Source organism: Montipora capricornis, chromosome 10 (genome assembly GCF_036669925.1).
Source record: "Montipora capricornis isolate CH-2021 chromosome 10, ASM3666992v2, whole genome shotgun sequence".
NCBI lineage: Eukaryota > Metazoa > Cnidaria > Anthozoa > Scleractinia > Acroporidae > Montipora > Montipora capricornis.
The window spans coordinates 3,772,100-3,793,794 of record NC_090892.1 but is presented as its reverse complement, the minus strand read 5'-3'; the positions used below and the strand labels follow the sequence as shown (position 1 = coordinate 3,793,794).

Genomic DNA, 21,695 nt, shown 5'->3' with positions numbered 1-21,695 from the left:
AAATTTGTTGACGCGGTCAGCGGCTCCCTAAGGTTGGAAAATACCTTATGTTAGCCTACCATATAATCACCCACCTAAACGCCCGCTCAAACAATTCAAGTCATGCATAACTTTTCTCTGTTGGCATGTGATATCAATTTCCTACTTTAATTTAGCACGCAGAAAATTTTATGTATATTTGCCACTCATTGACGACCATCAAGACGATTTCGGACTATTTTGTACAAAAGGTAAATAGTTTTTCCCTCTGTTATGCTAAAAAATTCTGAAGTTGTGTCGAGTGTTGGTGTCAGCGCTGTTGAGTGTATTAAAACCTACCTATCTTTCTGAAGGGCGTTCGTCTCTGTGTTTAGATTCTCTAAGAAGCTGTTTGGATTGAGGTGAAATGACTTTGAAGATTTTAATCTTGTTCGGTAAGACTGATTACGGATGAAAAATTAAATTAAATATTTGGTATATTCTTCACTTTGTGTAATGTTACCTTCTTGGCAGCCCAAGAGTAACTTATGCTGAGTTATGAATTTCCCACCTGTATTTTACTTCTGCTTGAATGTTTACTCTTGCGTTAACTTCACAGTACTTTAGCAATTAGCAGTTCAACTCCTTGCTCTTTTTAAGCTTGTGATACAAGTTGAAAATTGAATTAACCTGAATTTTCATAATTTTATAATCCCTGGATATGGATATTAATCAAATTTGCTGTAAATTAGTTCAGTAAATCATTGTTCCAGTCGGGAGGCAGAAATGAAAAACATGTAATTTTCTCTCTGGATGAGTTCTGCTCATTGGCTTATGTTAAAGAATAATGCAACATTGTGGCAAATATAGTGAGACCTACATTACAGATCCCTTAATTAAACAAGAAGTGCCTTTCAAAATAACATGTACCTTTCATAAAATTTTAAATGGAAACTTCACGAACAATATCTAAAATAAACAAAGGCTTTTCATTATAGTTCATCTATATCAAAATGTAATACTTAATTCTAATTATCAATATTGTTCAGTGGAGAATTATTTTGTCAATATCTTCTTTGCAGGCTTTCTCTTTTGTTGCATTCAGTTAAGCAGTGAAGCTAATATCACCGCCAATGCAACTACTGGAATATTTCTTCAAAAAGAGCTCTCTGTCTCTAACTTTTTTCCAAGTGACTGTAAGTTTTGCTGGTGATCTAAATAGCTAAAATACTGTATGTCTTCCCTAGTTATCATTTTCCCTTGGATTACAGGGTATTGACTATTGTGTATTCCCAAGTCTTACCATTAGAATTGCTTGATTTTAAAGTGAATGTTTGCCTTATTGGAGAGTCACAATGTTATCCCTGTGAAAGGCAAAGGATTGCTGAGTAGTCAGGTTTTTTTCCTTATTCCATTAGCTGGCCAATCAGAAGTTAAATTTATTGCCTCAAAGTTGGGCTCTCCAGATCTGCCCCCGTGGTTACGCCTTGAGCAACGAGAGGTAACTGATAGAGCCTTTATATATGGCACTCCAGGAAGAGATGTTACAAGTCAAGTTGTTTTGGAGGTGGGTGTAGTTATTGAAAAAAAAATTTTTTTTTTAGCGAAACCAAGAATTATGTCAACACCCGATGACCAATAATTTTGGTTTATCAGTCCTTGGTCTTAGCAGTTACATTGTTCTCAATTTGCTTTTAGATCACAGCATGGAATAAAAAGGACTACTCGACCGAAAGACAAGACATTGTCATTAGTGTCGATAATACTAAAGGTTTGTTAAAGGGGGTCATATAGTTATTTGTATGGATGTAGGGGTTGTCAACTCATTGACTCCTAAACACCTCCCTTTCCCACCCCATTGACGAGTAAAATCATCTGATGTTAGACAGAACTTAAAATCTATTAAATCTCACGCCTAGGAGTCAATGGGTTAATAAGAAATGAATTCTATGAAGATAAAGAATAGGTGGCTGTGGTAATCACCCTCTTTGAAGTCTTGGGTACTGAATTGTGAAGGGTGCAGCTCATGACGTTGGGTCAAAAGTATACATATAAGGTGCCTCTGGCAGCAGCTATACAGTCCATGTTTGATGTTGGAGCACAGTACCACAGCCAGATGTATTTAGCTGTGTGTTGATTCTGAGCTGTAGAAGTTGCCAAGGGAGACCTTTAGATATATGTTGGTTAATGATAATGCTTTGTTTGAAACCAGTTAGTTTAGGACTACCCCGCCGTTGATGCATGGTGGTGGGGTGGTTAGCGTGCCAGTCTTCTGATTCCAAAGGTTGCTGGTTTGAGGCCTAGGTCTGCCATTATGTTGTTTTCTTAGACAAGAGACTTTACTCCACACTGTCACTCTTCACCCAGGTGTATGAATGGGTACCAGCAATATACTACTGCGGGGAGGGTAACCCTGCAGTGGGCTAGCATCCCATTCAGGGGGCAGGGAGGGGGTAATAATTCTCCCAGTTGCTTCATGCTATGATGAAATGGGGATAAGTTCTGGCTGTATGGGCTAGTTGGCTTGTGTGCTACTTTACCTTAACCAGTTTAGTAGGAGCACTGTAGATGACAGACTTTCTTAAATTTAGGTGTTGTGATTTGTAGCACTGTTGAGGATAAGGGATTGAAAGTAAATTATGAAGATGTCAACCTTAGTAAGAGTACTTTGAAATAATAAACAATACACAGTGCACCTGGGTTTTAAATTTTAATTCAAAACTAGAAAATACTGTAATGTCTTTAAATTTAGGCCTTCTGTTAAAAAACAGTAACTTACCTGCCTCTTAAAATCTAATAATTTTCCTTTGCTTTGTCCCTCTTAACATTAACCTTTAGACCTCCCTTAAATTAATGGCCACTTATGGATTGTGCTGACTGTCTAACGGCAGAGGATTTTACTTGTTAAGTGGGGCCTCTTCAGGGGTAAAAGGGATAATGCCATTCATTCCAATTTAGTTCTAGTTTACACAAATTTCTTTCGTTAAAAAGTTGTCACAATAACACAGATTTTCAGATGACCTCATAATTAACAATTATTGGATGAGGTTGAGCCTGTTAGCGATAATTATCAAGGCCAATGTTTGTGTTATCTGCTGAAGCCGAAGGCTGAGGTGGATAACACAAACTGAGGCCTTGATAATTATCGCTAACATGAGAAAACCGAATTCAATAATTGTTTTATTATGCATATTCCTGAGCTGAGCTCCGCCATGACAAAGCTGATCGAACTGATCGTTAGTGTGTTAGGTGACGTCACTTCTGCATGCATAAAACTATTGTCTGTAGGTATGACGTCAATTCTACATATATAAAATTTATTGTCTGTAGGTATGACGTAAGAGAAACAGAGCAAGCAAGAATTAGCTGCGTGCTTATAGCCAATCAAAATTGAGCTTGTGACACCAATGTATAATAATAGTGTTTATTGTCATTCTTGCTTGGTAATGTAGTCTTGTGTTTAACTCTGTAGAAATTCCTCGCTATCAAGCAGAATTTCTTGTACGGAACAGTAGTATTGATGAGTTTCTTGAAGGTCAAGAAAGTGCGGGCTTTGTTGAAAAAGTAAAGAAACTGTGGCAGCCTGCCGGAGGAGTTAAGGTGACATCAGTGGAGTCTAAACTGGACAGGGATGGGAGGGTACCAATTCCTCCACAGAAGGAAGGGTGAGAAGCTTGTAGTAGAACGGGAAATTAAACCAAGAGAGTTAATCAGAATTGTTAATCAGCAATGCAATGTCTATAATTTTTCATGTGGTTTGTGTGATGCAGATTATGTTGGGTACCCCACCTGACACCTCCACCAATGCGTGTTGCTGAGCACAAGAATTTCAAATTGGTGATCAGAGAAAGTTTTATGGAGTCTCACAGAAGTACTGTAGCAATCTTTTAAAAGCAAGCCAATTTAAATTTCGTAGGAAGTGCCAGAGCAAATTTGATTGTTTGGTTTTTGAAATGCTATTCATTTGAAAGCTCAAGCCTTCTTTAAATACTCTTGAAAGCAGATTCCATTCTTGCTAAGCTTTTTTGTTTAACTTGTAATATTATTGTATCTATTGTGCCTTTAGACTAAGTATTTACATGTATAATCAATTTCCATGATGTTAGGATAAGGGTGAAATGTTATCGTTTCTTTCTTTGCCTAGAATGTGAAGTGACTGGTCCAAGAACAACAGTTTCATAAAAAGAACTTAATGTAAACTGATCTTGTTGTGTTATTGTTGAAGGGCCTAGTTTGCCGCTGTACACTCAGTCTTCTTTTGCATTTAAACATTTGTTTGGTGAATTGTCCAAGAGCTTGATAATGGTCACTTTCTTTGTGCCCAGGGTGCTGATTTAAAATTACCAAGCAATGGCAAATAATAATTTCCAAGTTTCAAGAAATGTTTGTTGTCAGTGTTGGGCTAGATGTGTAAATTAAAATGAATGCACATGATCTGTTTTTATTAAGTTCATTTCATCTTTTTTTGAAACAGTGTCTACATTACAGTCGGTGGAGAGTCCACCTATGAAGTTCTTAAAATGAATTACCAAGGATGCTCTGGACTGGGTCAACCGGCAAACAAACAATTTCCACCATATGACATTGACTGGTGCAAGTTCAGATTGGTATGCAAGACTTTATAGTTTTAGGGATGTTATTTGCATAGGGTTGCTTAATTGTTGTATGAAGCCATCTCACAGGCCCCTACCCCCAAAGATGCCTAATTAAGAAACTGTTGATGAAGTAACTCATGCTTTAGAGACCGTGCAGATCATCAAATTTTCGTCTGACGGTCAAAGACCACCAGGAAATATTACTGTTCAACCCATTGATTCCTGAAGCTTCCCCCATTGACAAGTAAAATTGTGCAGTTTTAGACAGAGTAAAATCTGTTAGTCTCTAGTCACTCTCAGGACTGAAAGGTAAATAATAACAAGACCACAGGCAGACCAACTTATCCATTGAGATTGTTTTTTTAAGTCCTCAAAGTAATGGGTGGCGGTCTTTATCAGTTTGTCCTACCGGTAATTGGAGCTGACTAGCCAAGCCTTTGAGCAGGCTCTCCAGTTAGAGTCTAGCCTCCCACGCAGAAGTTCATAGGGCTTTGTCACGGGTCCTCCCCCGCAAACGTCTGCTGAAATGAAAAAGCACCTCCTTTTGTGGATTACAGAACAATCAGAGGCCATTTTCCAGTTTCGGGTAACCTCTTATTTTGTATGGCATTCTTATGCGGCATGTGATTGGCTATGCACAGCAAAATATTATTAGTCAATGCTGATTGGTTTCTTTAAATAGTCTGCATTAAAACAGCCTTTAAACGGAAGTGTTTTTTCCTTTCAGCAGACGTTCATAGGGGATGAACGTGTGACTAAGCCCTAAGATCTTTTTTTATAAATGCCTTTACTGTAGTACCAATTTAGATGTTCAGAATTATGTATCTTTTGTTTTCCATGGTTGTACAAGACTAAGCAACTCCTTTAATCTACGCACCCTTTTTTGCAAAACATCAACTTTTCAGGCCTTGTACTTAACAGAATATTTAAACTATGAAACTATGTTTGTAAGCTGCAACAAGTTGCAAAATTGTTGAGACACTTTCATTAAAAAACACCTTATCTAACTTCCAATACTCGGCATATCTAGAATTTAAACCTTTCCCACTTCCTCTCCCCTCTCCCCCTTTCAATGTTGACTGCTTAAGTTCCCAACATTTTTTGTCTTGCTAGCAACACTGATAAGGGGGGGAGGGGGGCTGCAGTGTGAGAGATAATAGGGAAATTAATAACGCCCCAAGAAGGTGAAGTGTCTCCACTAGTTTTGCAACTTGTTGTCTGATTGATTGCAATAACTTTGCCACTCGGGATTTGAATCCTATAGGGAAACGTTTCAACGTAGAAAAGCAGGAACTAAAGAAACAACCATTAAATATCGTATAAGCTCTGAAACATTTCAGAAGTTTGCATGCGAAGTGCAAAGCACATTGTACCAAACACGAAAGAATATTAATTATTGACATACGGTAGCATCGATTTTCGAGTGTTTGGACTTATCACCGCTAACCGAAGACTCCGTACCAAATACTAAAGCGAACAAAGTATTTTTGCACTGCAGATCTGATTCTCCGAAAGTTACACATGGCTCGTATTATGTAACACAATACCATTTATTGTGTTTCTTGGTGACGTCAACCGGGATGGTGGCGTTACAGTTGAAAATCGTATTTTCGAGGAAACAGCACAATTCAACTAGTACTTTCTTTTCTAATCAATCCAATAGATTACCAGGTGATTCGTAATAAAGCTCACACAGTTAGAAATCCTGTACATATCGTCTATTCCATTTACCAACGGTCTACCATCCAAGCACGGTCTACCATCGCAACAGCAAGAAATATGATATCATATTATTTTCTCAGTGAAAAGTTGTGGTAGACCGTGTAGACCGTTTCATATAAATGTCATAATGTGTAGCTGGTACAAATTTGTTCACTTTTGTATCTCATTGTAAAACAAATCTCGCAAAGGATTTAACACAATCGGGTGCTTTCTTTTGATCATTGTGCTCAGTCAGTCATTCCAAAGAACATGGAATTATCCTGTACCCGACACGTCAAGTAGAAGACTTGCTAGTAAGCGTTACCGATCCCTTCTCTGGCAGCAGACTAGCCCGAAAGCAATAAGTAATGTTACGAATGGACTTCTATGAAAATGTATCTTTGTATAACAATGTTTGCTAAGAATTGATTTTTCGGAAAGTGGTTGTTCCCTTTAAATGGCATGCGATCTCATTTAAAGGAGAGGTTATGTCAATTACTCATTCGTAAAAAAAAGATAATTAAGTACAAGTTACGCGTGCTTTAGATGTCAAGTGTCGACCGAAATATAGGTGTTTAAGGAAAAACATTTCGAAATCGGTTCCAGGATATATCTAGCGTACTTTCAAAAGCGAAAGGATGGAAATCACACCTTTTGTGTACCAAATTAAGTGTATGTTCGACTTGACTCACAGAAAGCACTGAAATGCCTTCAAGTTACGTCATACCGAAACCCCGCCAAAATCCAGTTTATCGCTGGCCATTTTCCATTCACAGCAGATCAGAGAATTAAACCCTTTTTTTTGGAAACACCATATTAAACGCAAACGATAGACGCCTTCCCGTTCCAATAAACAAAGTGACCGTACGCCAATACAGTGACAACCAACTCAGACAACAAGTTGCAAAATTGTTGAGACACTTTTATTAAAAAACACCTTTTCTAACTTCCAATACTCGGCGTATCTAGAATTTAAACCTTTCCCACTTCCTCTCCCCTCTCCCCCTTTCAATGTTGACTGCTTAAGTTCCCAACATTTTTTTGTCTCGCTAGCAACACTGATAAGGGGGGGAGGGGGGCTGCAGTGTGAGAGATAATAGCGAAATTAATAACGCCCCAAGAAGGTGAAGTGTCTCCACTATTTTTGCAACTTGTTGTAGCATGGTCCAAGCAGTTTTTCCTTGTCTACTGCCTTTCAACTTTTTGTTTGCAAATTAATGAGCACTCACCTGTTGGGGGTACAGTATATGAAATCAATTACCCCTGCATGTGGACACTAGTCCCTACGGGCCCATGCCACTCATAATTTATTTTATTTTCTAAGCGAATGTTTGAGTATTCGTTTTATTTTATTTTATCCTAGGTCTTAATCTAGGGGTGGTGCCTCACATGGGACGTTAGTCCTGCTGCACCTGCCCTTTTGGGGTTTGCTTCTTTCTTTCTTTTTTTTTTCGCTTTTCTTTTGTTGTATTATGAATTTATATTGTATATTACGAGAAGAGTACCCAATAAAGCTAAGCACTACAGAAAAAAAAATTAGTAAAAATTCACTGATGGAAGACGAAGATTATGAACATTCGTCAAGAGGAAGTGTCCGATATCTCAAAGAAACAATGCCATATAATAAAGTAGTTATTAATTAATAACCTGACTTGCTTGGGACGGTACTGGGAAATACTTGCCCTTGGTCATTTCTGTACCAACATTCCCCAGTATGGCCCTCACTCTTGGTTAGTAACCAAACAGGTTATTATCAACTTGTTTAAATAAAACCAAATTATGTGTGTTTCACAAACCAGCACCATATGTAGTTTCATTAGAAAGTAACCCTTTCATGTCCTTGATTTAAATTGATTGAGTAATTTTTGGTTTCATGTGAATTAAGCTTTCCAACTTACACCACTTAAAAAGAATCTTATGCTTGCGTCCTAGATGGATAAGAGCCAAACATCAGCCAGTGCCAGTAATGACTCTAAGCCAGCACACAGTGGGGAAGGATTTCATGAATCCACCTATGTTGCTCCCGTGTATGATTCTTCAAGAAGGGACTTTGGACATGACTTTCTTTTGATACTGATTCTTCCGCTCATAGTTGTCCTAATCATTGCTATTATCCTGGCTGTCATCATGTTTTGTTTTCGTGAAGGAAGGTAAGCATTTTCAAGTAGAAGCTAATGAATTATATAGATTTAGCCAAGCCTAAAAGCATAGCTCCCAGGTTATTTATTCTTACAATAGATGCGGTTACACACACCATGGTAAATGCCATTTCCCACGGTAAATTATCCTGCAGTGCCTCACACTTGGGTTTTAGTATACTGTGTTAACCAGTGGTCACACGTTACTAAGATTCCCAAGGTAAAAAAAAATCTCATGCAATTCATTGGGCAGGAAATTTAATCACAATGTCATCAGCATTGTGATTGGCTCTTGAACCTTGGGCATCAAAACACCTTTCAACTTACCAAAGTTACCATGTTTAATGTCATAGGTGCTTCATCTGATCTTTTTGACACATCCATGGACATTACCACAGGAAATATACATGTACCTTGGGAAATGTTGATCACATGCACTAAAATAATGCAGTTTCCCACCAGTGGTAAAAGGGGCACCTAATGTTAACCTAGCTTGAGCCTGCGATCCAATTGAAACCAAGTCCCTGGTCAGCGGTCAACTTATAAGAAAAGGTTGCCTCGATGACCAATAACCTTGAGCCCATGATATGGTCTCATGATACTGATCAGCAGATACCTTGTTTTGACGGGTGTCAATTGACCATTACATGGACGGCCAATATCAAAGGTGTATGCTGTAAACTATCTGGAGACAAGTTTCCAAAGTATTGATTCTCTAAACTTGAGCCTGCAATATGGTCACGTGATACTGGTTACATTGGCATACATGGAGGGGTAGACAGTCGTACAGTCGTACGGTGACCAAAAACCAAATTTTCTCGCACAGATGGGTTACCATATTTTCTTACTAATGGAGCTCCACTGGCATAAATGAAGTGCTGATGGATAGCATGTATAATGCTATAATAATGCATTTTATTAATTCTGGAATCCATCTATGGGCTTCTGGTTACTGACTGCCTTGTCTTTTATTGTAATGAGAAAATCCTGTGTTATGACATTTATTGCCACTTTTTTGAGAAGAGGAAAATGAGTGTGCATAGTTGGTGATCTTGTGTATATATCAAAATAAATCCAAAAAGGCTGGGGTTTTTTTCCTTCATTTAGCAACTGTGTAATTTACAAGCACTTGAATGCCATAAAACTCTCCTCGTGCTCACTACCTGCTATCTTTTCCTTTTTTTCCAGGCCAAAGAGAGATGCTGAGACTGCAAGGTTTGTGTGCAGTGCTGATAATAACAATGATCATTTTTTGATGGATTACTTTAGCTTTTGCACTCTATTAAAGGAGAAGTTCACTCCAAAATGACAATCCTTTTTTTGAGCGATTAATAGAAAGTTCATGAGGAGAACAGTTTTCAACCAAAATTTCAATTATTTTGAAATAGTTTTCTAACCTTGTGAAATCCTTGTTAAAAATACACACGTACAGGCCGCCATCTTGGATTGTAAGTGACGTCATTGAGCTCATCTGATCCCTTTGCTCTCGGAAATGTGAACAACATGAACATTGTTGAACCTATTTGAGCAATTTATGTTGCTGAACAAAAAGTCATGACTGGAATACCAAGAGGAATCCCGACAGCTTTGTGTTCAAGCTTCCTGCAAAACTTCAGGCTGAGCTCAATGACATTACATATAATCCAAGGTGGTGGCTTGCATGTGTGTATTTTGAAAAGGATTTCACAAGGTTAGAAAGCTATTTCAAGATTGAAATTTTGATGAAAAGCTGTTCTCCTCATGAACTTTCTATTAATCGATTAAAAAGGATTGTAATTTTTGAGTGAACTGTGGCAAGATTTCAAGTGTTACATGTAATCAGCCTTAGGGGACAAAATGTTAATTATCTGTTTAAAAAAGAAGCAAATATTTTCCCAGTGTAACTGTGCATACATGGTGTGCAAAGTCACATGGCAGCTCTTGTAAGGTACAACATAATCAGCAGAAATTAAGACTCTTTAAGACTGGACATTATTATATTCTAGATATTATATTTGTAGAAGTATTGATAATAATGTTATTGTTCTTTTGTGCTTTAGACATGATTTACTTGTTCACTGATATTATGATTGCCTTTTGTAAGAATCTCTTTCCAGACCTCAATTATCGCACCATGCCACCATTTTGCGAGCTACTTTCCGTCTTCGCCAGTTGTCTCATCAGAATGGAGATACGCCCCATGAAGGCCCTCCCCATGATCTTGGGCAACCCAAAGAAAGTTCAATCCCGTATAAACAGTATGTGGTATTTCCAGCAACTATTCATAGCTAGTTATCCTGGACAAAAACACTTCTGTTTTGCACTGGAAGAGTTTAATGTAAACGGTTTCTTAATTTGTTAAGTTCAAGAGAAGAACAGTCCATTTTTTTTTCACATTGGTTTCTGTGTGGATCTGGTAAAATTCGATAAAACTCTATGCAAAGCAGGCTAGGTTCAGCTGAAAAATGCTTGTTCTCGTGCTTAAAGCTTAGTGTTTTATGCCATTTGTTGAAAAAAAAAAAAAAGGAACTTCTATTAAGTGTCTAGTTGATTTAGCACTGGAGCACTACTGTAATTGGGGACACTGTAAAGTGAAATTAACAATCAACGCAAATCAAGTCAAAGGTTGGTTTTTGAGGAGAGGGGAAACCGGAGTACCCGTTTGAGAAAATAAGGAAAGGAAAGGAAAGGAACTTTATTTAAGTGTCTAGTCGTTCTAGCGCTGGAGCGCTAATTGGGGACACTGTAAACTGAAATTCGCAATGAAAGCAAATGAAGTCAAAGGTTGGTTTTTTGAGGAGAGGGGAAACCGGAGTAACCGGAGAAAACCTCTCAGTGCAGAGTAGAGAACCAACAAACTCAACCCACATATGATGCCGAGTCTGGGAATCGAACCCGGGCCACATTGGTGGGAGATGAGTGCTATCACCTCTGCGCTACCCCTTGCACCAATACCATTTAACTAATTATTTAAGCTATTGACACCTCAAACGCCCCTGGATGCGGGCCCCAAGGAAAATTGTCTGGTGTTAGGGCTCAATGGGTTAAGTTTTAATAGTTTTGAAACTTTTTCGTGAAGAATCCTGTTCTTTACACAAGGGTTAATCTTTGTTGAGCAAAAAAATATCTTAACTAAAATCTGAAAAAAAACATTTACAGCTTGCTGGAAAAGAATCTTCCTTTGATTGGTAAATAACGATAATATATTTTCCACAGTAACACAGTTTTTTGGGGGACTGTCCCACAAATACTGGTTGCTATCGGTTATCATGGTGGGACAGAATCTGGACAGTTGTTCATTAAGTTTAAATGCTTCAAGGCGGGATTTGTTTAAGTATGCTAAAGCAAACTACTCCCCCCCCCCCCTTCCATCCTATTTAGCGATGGGCTCCTCCTCTCACCCCACCCCACCCAACATACTTGTAGTCAAACAAATTCCTATCCTTGCTTTTTGTCTTCAGGTTTCCTCCTCCCGACCAACGTGAAGAGCAGCCTGAGCCTCCCAGGGGTGCACCCCCTCCCTATCGCCTCCCACCTCAACCTGGTGTGAATTTGTCATCAGCCAATGGAAACAGCCAGTACTACCCTGGCTCTGCTCAAGGTGACTGACGGCTTGATACCTTTTTGAGTAAGTTCTTTTTATTAGATATCAAGCTGTGCGGAGTGGAAAACAGGCTGGATAACGCTACAGGATCAACTGAGGTTAAAAGGGGCCGAAAAACTGAACTCGTAGAAACTCATATAATAGACTTGTAAACTATAGTTTATGTGCCCGGTAGATTTTTGTCCTAAATTACCATTGGGAAAAAAATGTTCAGGTTAGCTGACTTTGAGCGATCCCAACAGACACCTTATCATGACATTTTCAAGCTTCCTTCACCAGGTGTTAATTGAGACGTCACACTCCCCCAATGCTTTTGAAAGCGTTGAGTGACGTCCAAGACAACATGTGTAAAGGAGACTTTGTTTGTAGTACATCTTGGCATTCTTATTTCTTGTAGAGGAAACTTCTGTATCGAAGAGAGAACATCGCTGGCATAATCGTTTCCGTTGCCTAAACTCGCAGCTATTTGGAAGAACACAGTTTACGAGCTGAACTACATTTGTCATTCCCTTCACAAGCATACCTTAACATGTACTTACAGTTTGCCCAGAAATGCAAGCCTTAAATGTCACTAACCCCGACGCTAATCCATAATAACCATAATGAAACGCTAATCTTTTTGCCGCAAAATACGGCTGTAACGCTTAATGGAGAAGATTTGTTCTTTACCACAACAGCACGTACATTTCATTTCTTGTTACGCTTGCGTTTTAGGACATCACTTTCAGGTGTGATGTTCTGCCTGTTTTCCACCTCTGCGCTCCATTTTAGATCGTAAGTTCACAAAGAATTTTGCTTTTAATTTCCGGGACATTGCGGCTCATGTTTTCCTTCTTTTTGCCCCTTGGCGGAAACAGATTTCACAGAAAGATCACAGATCTAACTTGATATTGGAGTATATAGCTCTGTGGTTGAATACCAAAAGGAAGGGGCTGGACAATCTGCGAGCCAGCGAGTCATGCGAGCCACGGCGAATTTCGCATTTAAGTCTAAGCACCCATTTCAAATAGCGCTGATAAACTGTTATTAAGTCTAAGCACCCATTTTAAAACGGTTAGCTTTTAATAACTGTGTGACTCGCATGACTTGCAGCTATGGCTCGCACATTGTCAACACTCAAAAGGAAAATGTTCCGCTAGTTCTTTAGCACAAGGTTCAACGGTTTTTTTGCGAGCTGGCAAAAGGTCAAACCGTCGAATGACAAACGTTGCGCCTATGTTTAGGCAAAAATAATTTGATTTAAGGAGATTGCTTGCCTGTTTGATACAGAATATTATCAATCTAAAAAAAAAAAAAGAGAATTGTCATTCATTGGTAGCCGACAAACAGCATCCTGACATTTGCCGTAAATTCGATGCTAAATCTATATACATGTAACACATCTTTCAACGTACATGTACGTGGTTAACTTCCATTCATACGTTCTCATGGCATACCTTGTCTCTTAAACAAGCTTAAACAAAATATAAACCATTCAAACGATTTCATAATTTGGTTCGACCCCCCCCCCCCCCCCTCCTCCTCGCGTGTCCACCCTATGTACGTTTTATGTTGTTAGTATAAATACATGCGTGATTATTGACAATCCTCTGCGCTGATTGGTTGTGCTTGAGGTGAGGATAATCACCTAAGAGGTTTTTCAAAATGGCCGCAGGCCGTTTAGTCGAGGTGACAGACGACGAAATTAATTGTTTTAAAGGAAAGGCAAAATTTTCAAATAATCACCTAGATGTAATTATACTAAAACAATTATTCACCTCGCCTTCCGTGAATAATTGTTAATCAGTAAGTACAGAAACTCACAACCTCGAAGCGTTTAACTCTGGCTCAGATCTGGGGTATTTTTGAGTTAAATATTTCCTTATTTGTATGTAATGTAGCTCGTGCCTTTTCCCGCGCGTGCAGCCTCAATCTTATTTTTGTCCATATTTGGGCATAAAATTGGTGTCGTAAAATAACCAGCTTTGTTCAAAAGGAAAAGAGTTGCAAATTACACACTTCAAGGTGATGTGCTTGTGGTGGAAAGCGTCAAAGGCGTGCTCTGATTGGCCACTCGAACTCTCAATACCCTTTGCTATTTACCTCCGAGCAACTCGCGCGGGATTTGTGCTCGAAAATATTGCAATCGCTGCAGGAATAAATGAGTTAAAAATCATCTTTTTGTGATAAAGTATCTCAATGTCAGTGTCAGTAGCTAGAGGTGGACATTTACCAAGCCGCTAATTACCACCACCAGCCACCTCCACTTCAGTGAATAGAAAATCATTTTTTCTGAATTACTACGAAAACCACCCATCTGCACCCTGCGAGCAGAGCCTCCTTTTGTCTTTTTCTTTACTGAGGAGGAGAAAAGTAGGCTCTGTCCGAATCGCCTCCAAATCTTTGAAGCCGCCGCAGCCCGAGCTTCTGGACTAGTCAATCTTGTTTTCTCTCGTCAAACCGGTTATTCCAGTGCGAGCGTACCTTCAGTGACAAAACCGATGGTTATAATTGAGCCCGCTGTACCATGAAAAACCAAGATGGCGGCGAGATCTGGCATATTAGGCTTGGGTTCGAGACTGTATCCTGGCAACATGCAGCGCATATTCAATAAAGATCTTACTCGATTCATGCAGAGCCTTTCTCGAGAACGCCAAAATCGAGCAAGCAAAAGAAAGGCTCTGCTAGCAGGGTGCCCATCTGTGGAATGGGCTCGAACTACTAGGGAGCTTATGCAAGGACGACGACGACGGCTACGAGAACGCCACATAGCCATAGGTTTAATTAGCAAAAACAATAGTTCTGCGCGCTCTGCACGTGCGTTTTACATTTTCATACATTTCTTTGCCGTTCTGGTCTTGACAACGACGTGAAATGATCAAATTTGAGGTCATGTGGAGGACGAGGGCACCTGACGATCAATTTTCAATTTTCTCTCTAAATATCCACACCGTTCTCACCAATTTTATTCTTGCAATGTGGATTCATATTCTCCTTGCCAAGCGACTTAGAGCAATCGCAAAATTATTACAGTAACAGGAAATAATATATTTAGACATCGTTTTCGTAGCCGTCGTCGTCTTAAGGTCCCTACTGAGTCACTGCCCCGCCCAATTTCGCTTATAATACTTCAAATTCTTGAGAGGTGTTGTGTTCAACGTTACTTTTCGGACCAGGGAACCTTTCTTGCACTCGAAGTAACAGCGAGTCCATGGTTGCACTTGCAACGTCTTCGCTGGACAAGAACAATTTTATCCATTTGCCCCCGGGACTCATGATTTTGAAAATGTATCTTTCCATTGCTGTGGTTGTTCCGATACACCTTGACGGCAAAAGATGGCTGGCTACTGCTCATCAAAATGATCGACTGAAGTGGGCGGGGCAGTTTCTCAGTAATTTGGGCCCATTCCACAGATCGGTGGTTTTTGCGTTAAGCAATGTATTCTGGCTTGCAGTTGAAACAAACAGAAGCGATTTTCTTTGAAATTAACGTCTAAATCCTTTTATTTTTCAGAAAGACCAAGGTACCAACGGCCTCCTCCATTTATGAGTAGTGGCGATGTACATTGATTGTAAAAATAATGTCCCGCGGGATTTAACCTTTATAAGTACTGGAAATCGTTAACGTATATGCAGGAGAAATAGCGCCTTATGCAAAAAAAAAAGAAGTATTGAAGGGGCAAGTGTGATGTAAAATTAATGGCTACTCCGACCACTTTTCAGCCGGGATTAGCTTTTGCTACATTACAGTTTTACGAGTCAAGCAATAGTATTTCTGACAATGAAGCGGAGCGTAATAGGCAGAAATAGTCATTTTGCCGGCACGGACAGTAGGATTGGTGCCACGCAAAAGGGATTATGGGTATGAGTGTCTGATATATATAGTAGGCTGTTACGACTTGATAACCATTCTAGGTCAGCAGCATTTCCGCTCCTTAGTTTAGCTTTGATTTAAGTGTGTTTTGTTAGTTTTCATGATTCGTTTTGGTGACTCAGCCCCCGGAGTTTTAGCGGCACCGCAGTTGGTGGAGGTATATGTTCCCCTTTTTGCCACAAAGTGTTTTTGGGTTTTCGTATCCGTCGGTGTCACACTAATTTAGTGTGAATTGGTTCGTCTCTGGAGACACATGTCTGTACTATGAGTAATGGTGGGCTATATATATTTTGTCTTCCTTCAATAAACCGGCGTATGAGGTCTTTGCTGACCCTTAGGCCCCTGCATCTATACTGTTGTATGCTTCTTATTGGTAGTGTAGGCAAAATACAGGGCCCGCGGAGCGGATTTTCAAGTGGGGGGGGGGGGGGGGGCTAATGCGAACGCGATAGCGTGAGCCAACTAGGGGGGTCCGGGGGCATGTTCCCCCGGGGAAAATTTGAAATTAAAGTCTTCTGAAATGGCTAGAAATGGATCTAAAACTAACGACAAACTGCCTCATCTGGCCGTGTCTGTACGAGAACACCCTCGAAAAACTAAATTGGATCGAAATGGTAAAATCATAATAAGGCTGTGTTTCCTAAGAGGTCCGCATATTTGACATAAAATAATGTAATGTACTTTTTTTGTAAAAGACGGACCTGGTTTACTAAAGTAAAAAAAAAAATTGTGATTTAATCAGCCAAAAAAGTGGGGGGGCTAAAGCCAGTACAGTAAACACCCGCATATAAGAACAAGCGCATTAAGAACATCAGGCTGAAATTTGGCCAATGAAGCACCATATAAATAAGAACAAATTCAGCCTGATAAACAAAACATTTTCTTAATACAAAGGGAAAGGGTATTAGGATAAGGAAACAATACAGTATAGTAACTTATATCAAAGTACTATGGTGTTCAGGACCATTACAAACTATAAAAGCTATTACAAAACAACATTGTATGTTAATTAAACCTCTAGAAATAGACAATTTGAAGTATTTCTGAAACCAGTTTTAAGAACATTTTAAGAACACTTTCAGGCTGATTTCTCACTAGGCTCCCCTCAAATAGGAACACGATCAACCTTAAACCTGAAAAGTGTTCTTATATGCGTGTGTTTACTGTATCATAAGTCCCCTTCCAGCAAATTACAACTGTCTGTGGAGCTATGCTCTAGGTTCGCGCATGCACCTTATAGTAGAGTGGCTGTAAGCGGTGTCCCATGTGTGCTCTCTTCGAGCCGTGTCCTTCGTCTCGTTCCCAAATCTCCAGGTCCAATGGTAGAGAGATTAGTTTAGGCAAGAGTGAAATTAGATCAGAGAGTTGATCTATAACATTGCGGTCTTGCCCCAGCACAGGCACAAATGGAGTTATTTTTAGCTACACTTTGCGCGTGAAACAAACAAAGGGCCGCCAATTTTAACCAATCAGAAGAAGCCATATCACGCGTGACGTGTTCTGCCATGTTATTCAGGGACATGACAATTGAACGGGTATTCTAAACATAGACTAATTTGTGACTGTGCTGGGGGGCCCAGCCATGCATAACAACACTCTTACCTAATTCACTCTTGCTGTAGAGTGTTTTCACTCACGTGATCAGTAGTCTTGTGTTTCTTTTCCATCAAGACAAAAGATAACGTTTGCACGATAATAGAGCTCAAATCCCGGAGGATTAGTTGGGGAAACCAACATGACCGCCGTGACGTCACGTGAAAACACCCCATTTCCTTAGCAGGCGCGGAAGCGCGTCCAATCCACTTTCTTTAGAGGGAGCTTGTCTCTACTTAACCCGACGTTAAATGCGTTTGTATTGTATGTCTCAGTACACGGTTAACACTAATTTCCATCCCTCGAACTGACATTGAACATTTCGTAACAATTACACGACGCAATATCCCGTGTTAATATTGACAAGCTTACCGCTCTGAAAAGAATGAAAACAGGCAGAATTACAGCTTTAGTTCAACAAGAAATAGCGTTTCTAAGCTATGCCGCGCTGATCTACAGTATTTAGGTCTCAAAACCCCGGTGAAGACGGTTAACTTTCAATTGTTTTGCTGGGTACTGCTATTTCAATACTCTAAAAAAATCGATTTTCCGGAAGGTTGTCTCGTTAGTCTAATGGATATCGGAAACTGCAAGGTCGCGTATTGTGAATCTTCTCAGCTTGTTTAAAATCTTTGTTTCGTTGAAGTAGATTTGAAGTCTAAAGTAGACTGTACGTCGTATAAGTTGAATAAAAAAGGAAATGTCAGTTTGAAGGATGGAAAGAAGTGATGACCTCAGTACACGCGCAGAGATTGGCCTGTTTATTCAGCACGCCATATTCTACGGCACGGTTGGCTAAGTTTAATATTTGTTTTGTTTTCCTATTCAAAGATATAGATAAAAAATATCTTACGAATGTCGTTTTCTTGGAATGTAATACACGTTACCGCTCTTAGTTTTTTCCAGTTCATTTTAATGCCCTTCCCACTCGCTATAATTTGATTTACAGTGACTGCTATCACTCACAGTTAAAATCGGAAGTAGATGTAAATTGATTCTAAACGGCCATATAAGAGTGGGATTCATTTATTTGCCTTTGGTTCTTTTTCCTTTCCTGTTTCGTACACCGACTGCTATTAACCTTGTGGCAAGTGCAATGCCGGTCTGGAATACTTGTATGGGAAAGATTGCAAAGGCTAGAAGATAGCTGTCCTCAGTCAGTCTTATTCATTTTCTAGCAAAAAAAGTTTCATTGTCGCTAAAAATGGAACAACAGAGGATACATGAAAGGGTCTGAATGGTTGTCGTGTACAGAGGAATCAAGCCAAACCGCACGTTTTCACATCATAAACTGAATTATACGTTTACAGTTAATGTCTGACATTTGCCGATTGCCTGAGGTCCCTTGTTTTCCCCAAGTATCGAACAAGTTCTTCAAATATAAAAGTTAGAGTAAGAAATTTTGCAGGGTTTAATAACAAGCAACAGCCAGCGGTCATCGGGATCTCTCTGTTCACTTCAGCTTTTCTGATTTGCAGCGGACAACGGCAGTCGCACACAAGGAGTAAAATAAAGATGTGTGGGGTAAACAAGTTTCATTAGAGTAGTAGCTGCGACCGCACTTTTCACCGAACAGAGAAACTAATGAAACCTCTTCCTCCCTTCCCTGGAAAACCACTTCCTCGCATCATTCCCCCGCGGACGCCACCCCTCGCCCTGGGGCCTTGGCCACCACGGCTGGGAGTGATAGCCCCTCCCCGCCCTCCAGCGTCCCCTTTATGTTTCCCTGTGGGCGATTTTGGTCGGAGTGTCTCGATTTCCTGTGTGCTACCCACAATAAGTTCTTCAGATCCGCTGGAAAAGTAGGAACTGTACAAATCAGCCGAGAAATTCGAACTTGATAAGCTCGGTCCCACAGAGAGCCAACCTTGGACAGAGGAAAAAACATTTGTGAATCAATAAACCGTGTAACTTTTCTTTTTTACCTTCGGAGATTACAGTAGATAAGGTTAGTTAAGATCTACGACGGCGACATCTATGCGGAAAACTCCCACTAACTGAAAGGTCGTGACCAGAAGGGATACTCCAAAATAAGGCGAAACACTTAGTTTTGTGTATATCAAGTACCAAACGATCTTACTAAAGTTCTGCTAAGTTTCAATATGCTGTCACCGGAACAATTTATGAAAGCAAACCATGCCGAGTCAGCGCTATAAAATTCTAATCAGTAGAGATCAGTGCCTAATCCAGAAGTTATTCTCCGCCTAAACAGAGCCTTGTTTATCTGCCAAAGGGGGTCAACACTGATGTTGTCAGGTATCGCCACGTAATCAAGTGTCTCACCTTATTTTGGAGTATCCATTCCAGTCATAACCCTAACTGAATCGGCCATTTCCAAGTTCATGCTTGCCTCCTCTTCACAGCGAGTCTTGGCGCGAAGTTTTTGTGACGGTAATTAGTTCTTCTTTAAATATGAATGGAAACTAATTTTCATAAGAAAAACTTCGCACTTAGACTCGCTTTGAAGAGGAGGCAGTCATGAAGTCGGAAATGGCCTCAGGGAGGAACGCATTCTCGTCCCCAGAGTCAGCTTTTGTTTTGGTCAGCGCCACGAATCACGGACTCCCGGCTCTTCTGCGCATTCTCAGAAATTCAAAGCAACAACGGTCATTAACGGTCACAACATTATACTATTACCGCAACTGCGAGTGTTTGTGGCTGTGGCCAGAGTCCGTGTTCTTGGTTCTGCCCAAAATAAAAGCGGACTCTCGGAACGAGAATGGTTGTAAGGGTGATCTAAATAGTAAGAAAACCAAAATTTCTTTTCTTGTGCTCGCGTTTTCTGGACAAGTTGCGATTCGGTCATATTACACAGCAAAGAACGGAAAAGAAATTTATGAAAGTTCACCGAAAATTTTTAAACTAATCGTCTCTAAGAGAGAAATGATAGTTAGCAATGTAAATGCAGTAGTGCCGAGACATAAGCGGTTGCCGTTCGTGTGCATCAAGACGTCAAGCGCCTAAAGGTGGATTTCCACTGTCGAGTAAAAGCACGTGAATTTGACTACCTTAACGTGCGTAAATAAAATACAAGAAATAGTGGGGACGGCTTGCGTTCAACGTAAAAGTTGAACCGCTCTCAACTTTTACGTTGCTGGATGTCTCAGTTTCAAAGCGAGTCCTGGTGCAAAACCATTCAAATGGAAATGAGTTGCGTATTCTTATGAAAATCAAACTCATTTCCCTTTCAATAGTTGAGCACCAAGACTCACTTCGAAACCGAGACAAACAGCAACTCGGAAATGGCCATTTCACGTGCGTAACCTACGTAATTTAAGGCCTGGCTAAACGCTCGCAACATTTCAATGCAACATTTTGCAACATTGTTGGGCACAACATGTTGCATACGTTTGGCCACCCTGTTGCAATATGTTGCGAGATGTTGCAACATGTTGGATGATGTTGGATCAAATTTAAAAACGGTCAAATTTTTCGTGGAGCACTTTGGATGTTGCATGATGTTGTACTCGTTTGGCCACGTTCACGCAACATTGCTAAGGCATGCATGTTAGGTCCACTTCTTATGCGCCAGGGGCCTGGGGCACACGAACATTGACATGTTGCGTTGAAAATGATGGAAATGTTGCGTGCGTTTGATGGCCACTCCTTTCAACACATGTCGCAACATCATGCAACAATGTTGCAAGATGTTTCGTTGAAATGTTGCCATCGTTTGGCTTGGCCTTAAAATTTACGCGACAGTGGAAATCCACCTTATATGAAGCGAGATTGTTTAGTGGCGCTTATTTTTGGTCCCTGCTATCTCTGAGAATTAACCCTGCAAACCATGGTAAAGGACTCACCACCAACAACTGTTGCCCCTCTTCAAATCGCTTATTCGCTTATTCGAGGTGGGCGCTAATTCTAGGTTGGGCACTTACTCGATTAAATACGGTAATTACATTGGTGATTATTTGAAAGATATGCATTTTCTTTAAAACAATTAATTTCTTCGTCTGTCACCTCGACAAAACGACGGCCGCCATTTTGAAAAAAAACCGCTTAGGTAATTATCGCGTTATAATCACCTCAAGTGCAACCAATAAGCGTAGAGAATTTTCAATAACCACCTACGTAATTCTACAATCTTGGACAAAAAGGGTTGAGAATATTAAAAACAGGGGTTGTTTTGCGCACTACGTCCTCAATATTGCACAATATTTGCCATTGCCATCCCCCTCCCCCCTACAAGCAATGTTGATAAGCCCAGCTTCGACATGCTTTGTTTCGTCTAGCAACATTGATCAGGGGGGGGGTGGGGGGGGGTCAAAAGG

At 40.1% G+C, this 21,695-nt stretch overlaps 2 protein-coding genes across 5 annotated transcripts in view; one reads left to right on the top strand and one right to left on the bottom strand.

The window, feature by feature from the left end:
• The first annotated feature begins 68 nt into the window (after positions 1-68).
• On the top strand, positions 69-16,179 carry LOC138021965 (alpha-sarcoglycan-like). Of its 4 annotated transcripts, XM_068868988.1 has the most exons (13): positions 69-230; positions 354-413; positions 1,041-1,154; positions 1,377-1,525; positions 1,657-1,729; positions 3,431-3,623; positions 4,433-4,565; positions 8,187-8,404; positions 9,581-9,607; positions 10,489-10,629; positions 11,833-11,972; positions 12,690-12,749; positions 15,469-16,179. In XM_068868988.1, exons 2-12 carry the CDS (start codon positions 386-388, stop codon positions 12,707-12,709), a joined length of 1,236 nt encoding a protein of 411 aa, XP_068725089.1. In that variant the 5' UTR covers positions 69-230; positions 354-385; the 3' UTR covers positions 12,710-12,749; positions 15,469-16,179. The 4 variants fall into 4 exon arrangements, with proteins under 4 accessions (XP_068725089.1, XP_068725088.1, XP_068725090.1 ...); XM_068868987.1 differs by lacking the exon at positions 12,690-12,749; XM_068868989.1 differs by lacking the exon at positions 12,690-12,749 and having other exon boundaries at positions 11,833-11,999.
• Positions 16,180-18,312: 2,133 nt separating this feature from the next.
• LOC138021964 (N6-adenosine-methyltransferase non-catalytic subunit-like) overlaps positions 18,313-21,695 on the bottom strand; it is a 15,625-nt gene continuing 12,242 nt past the window's right edge. Inside the window, exon 12 of the mRNA XM_068868986.1 lies at positions 18,313-19,288. Within this exon, the coding sequence (XP_068725087.1) occupies positions 18,987-19,288 (302 nt within the window). The 3' untranslated portion in view covers positions 18,313-18,986. The remainder of the gene's footprint in view (positions 19,289-21,695) is intronic.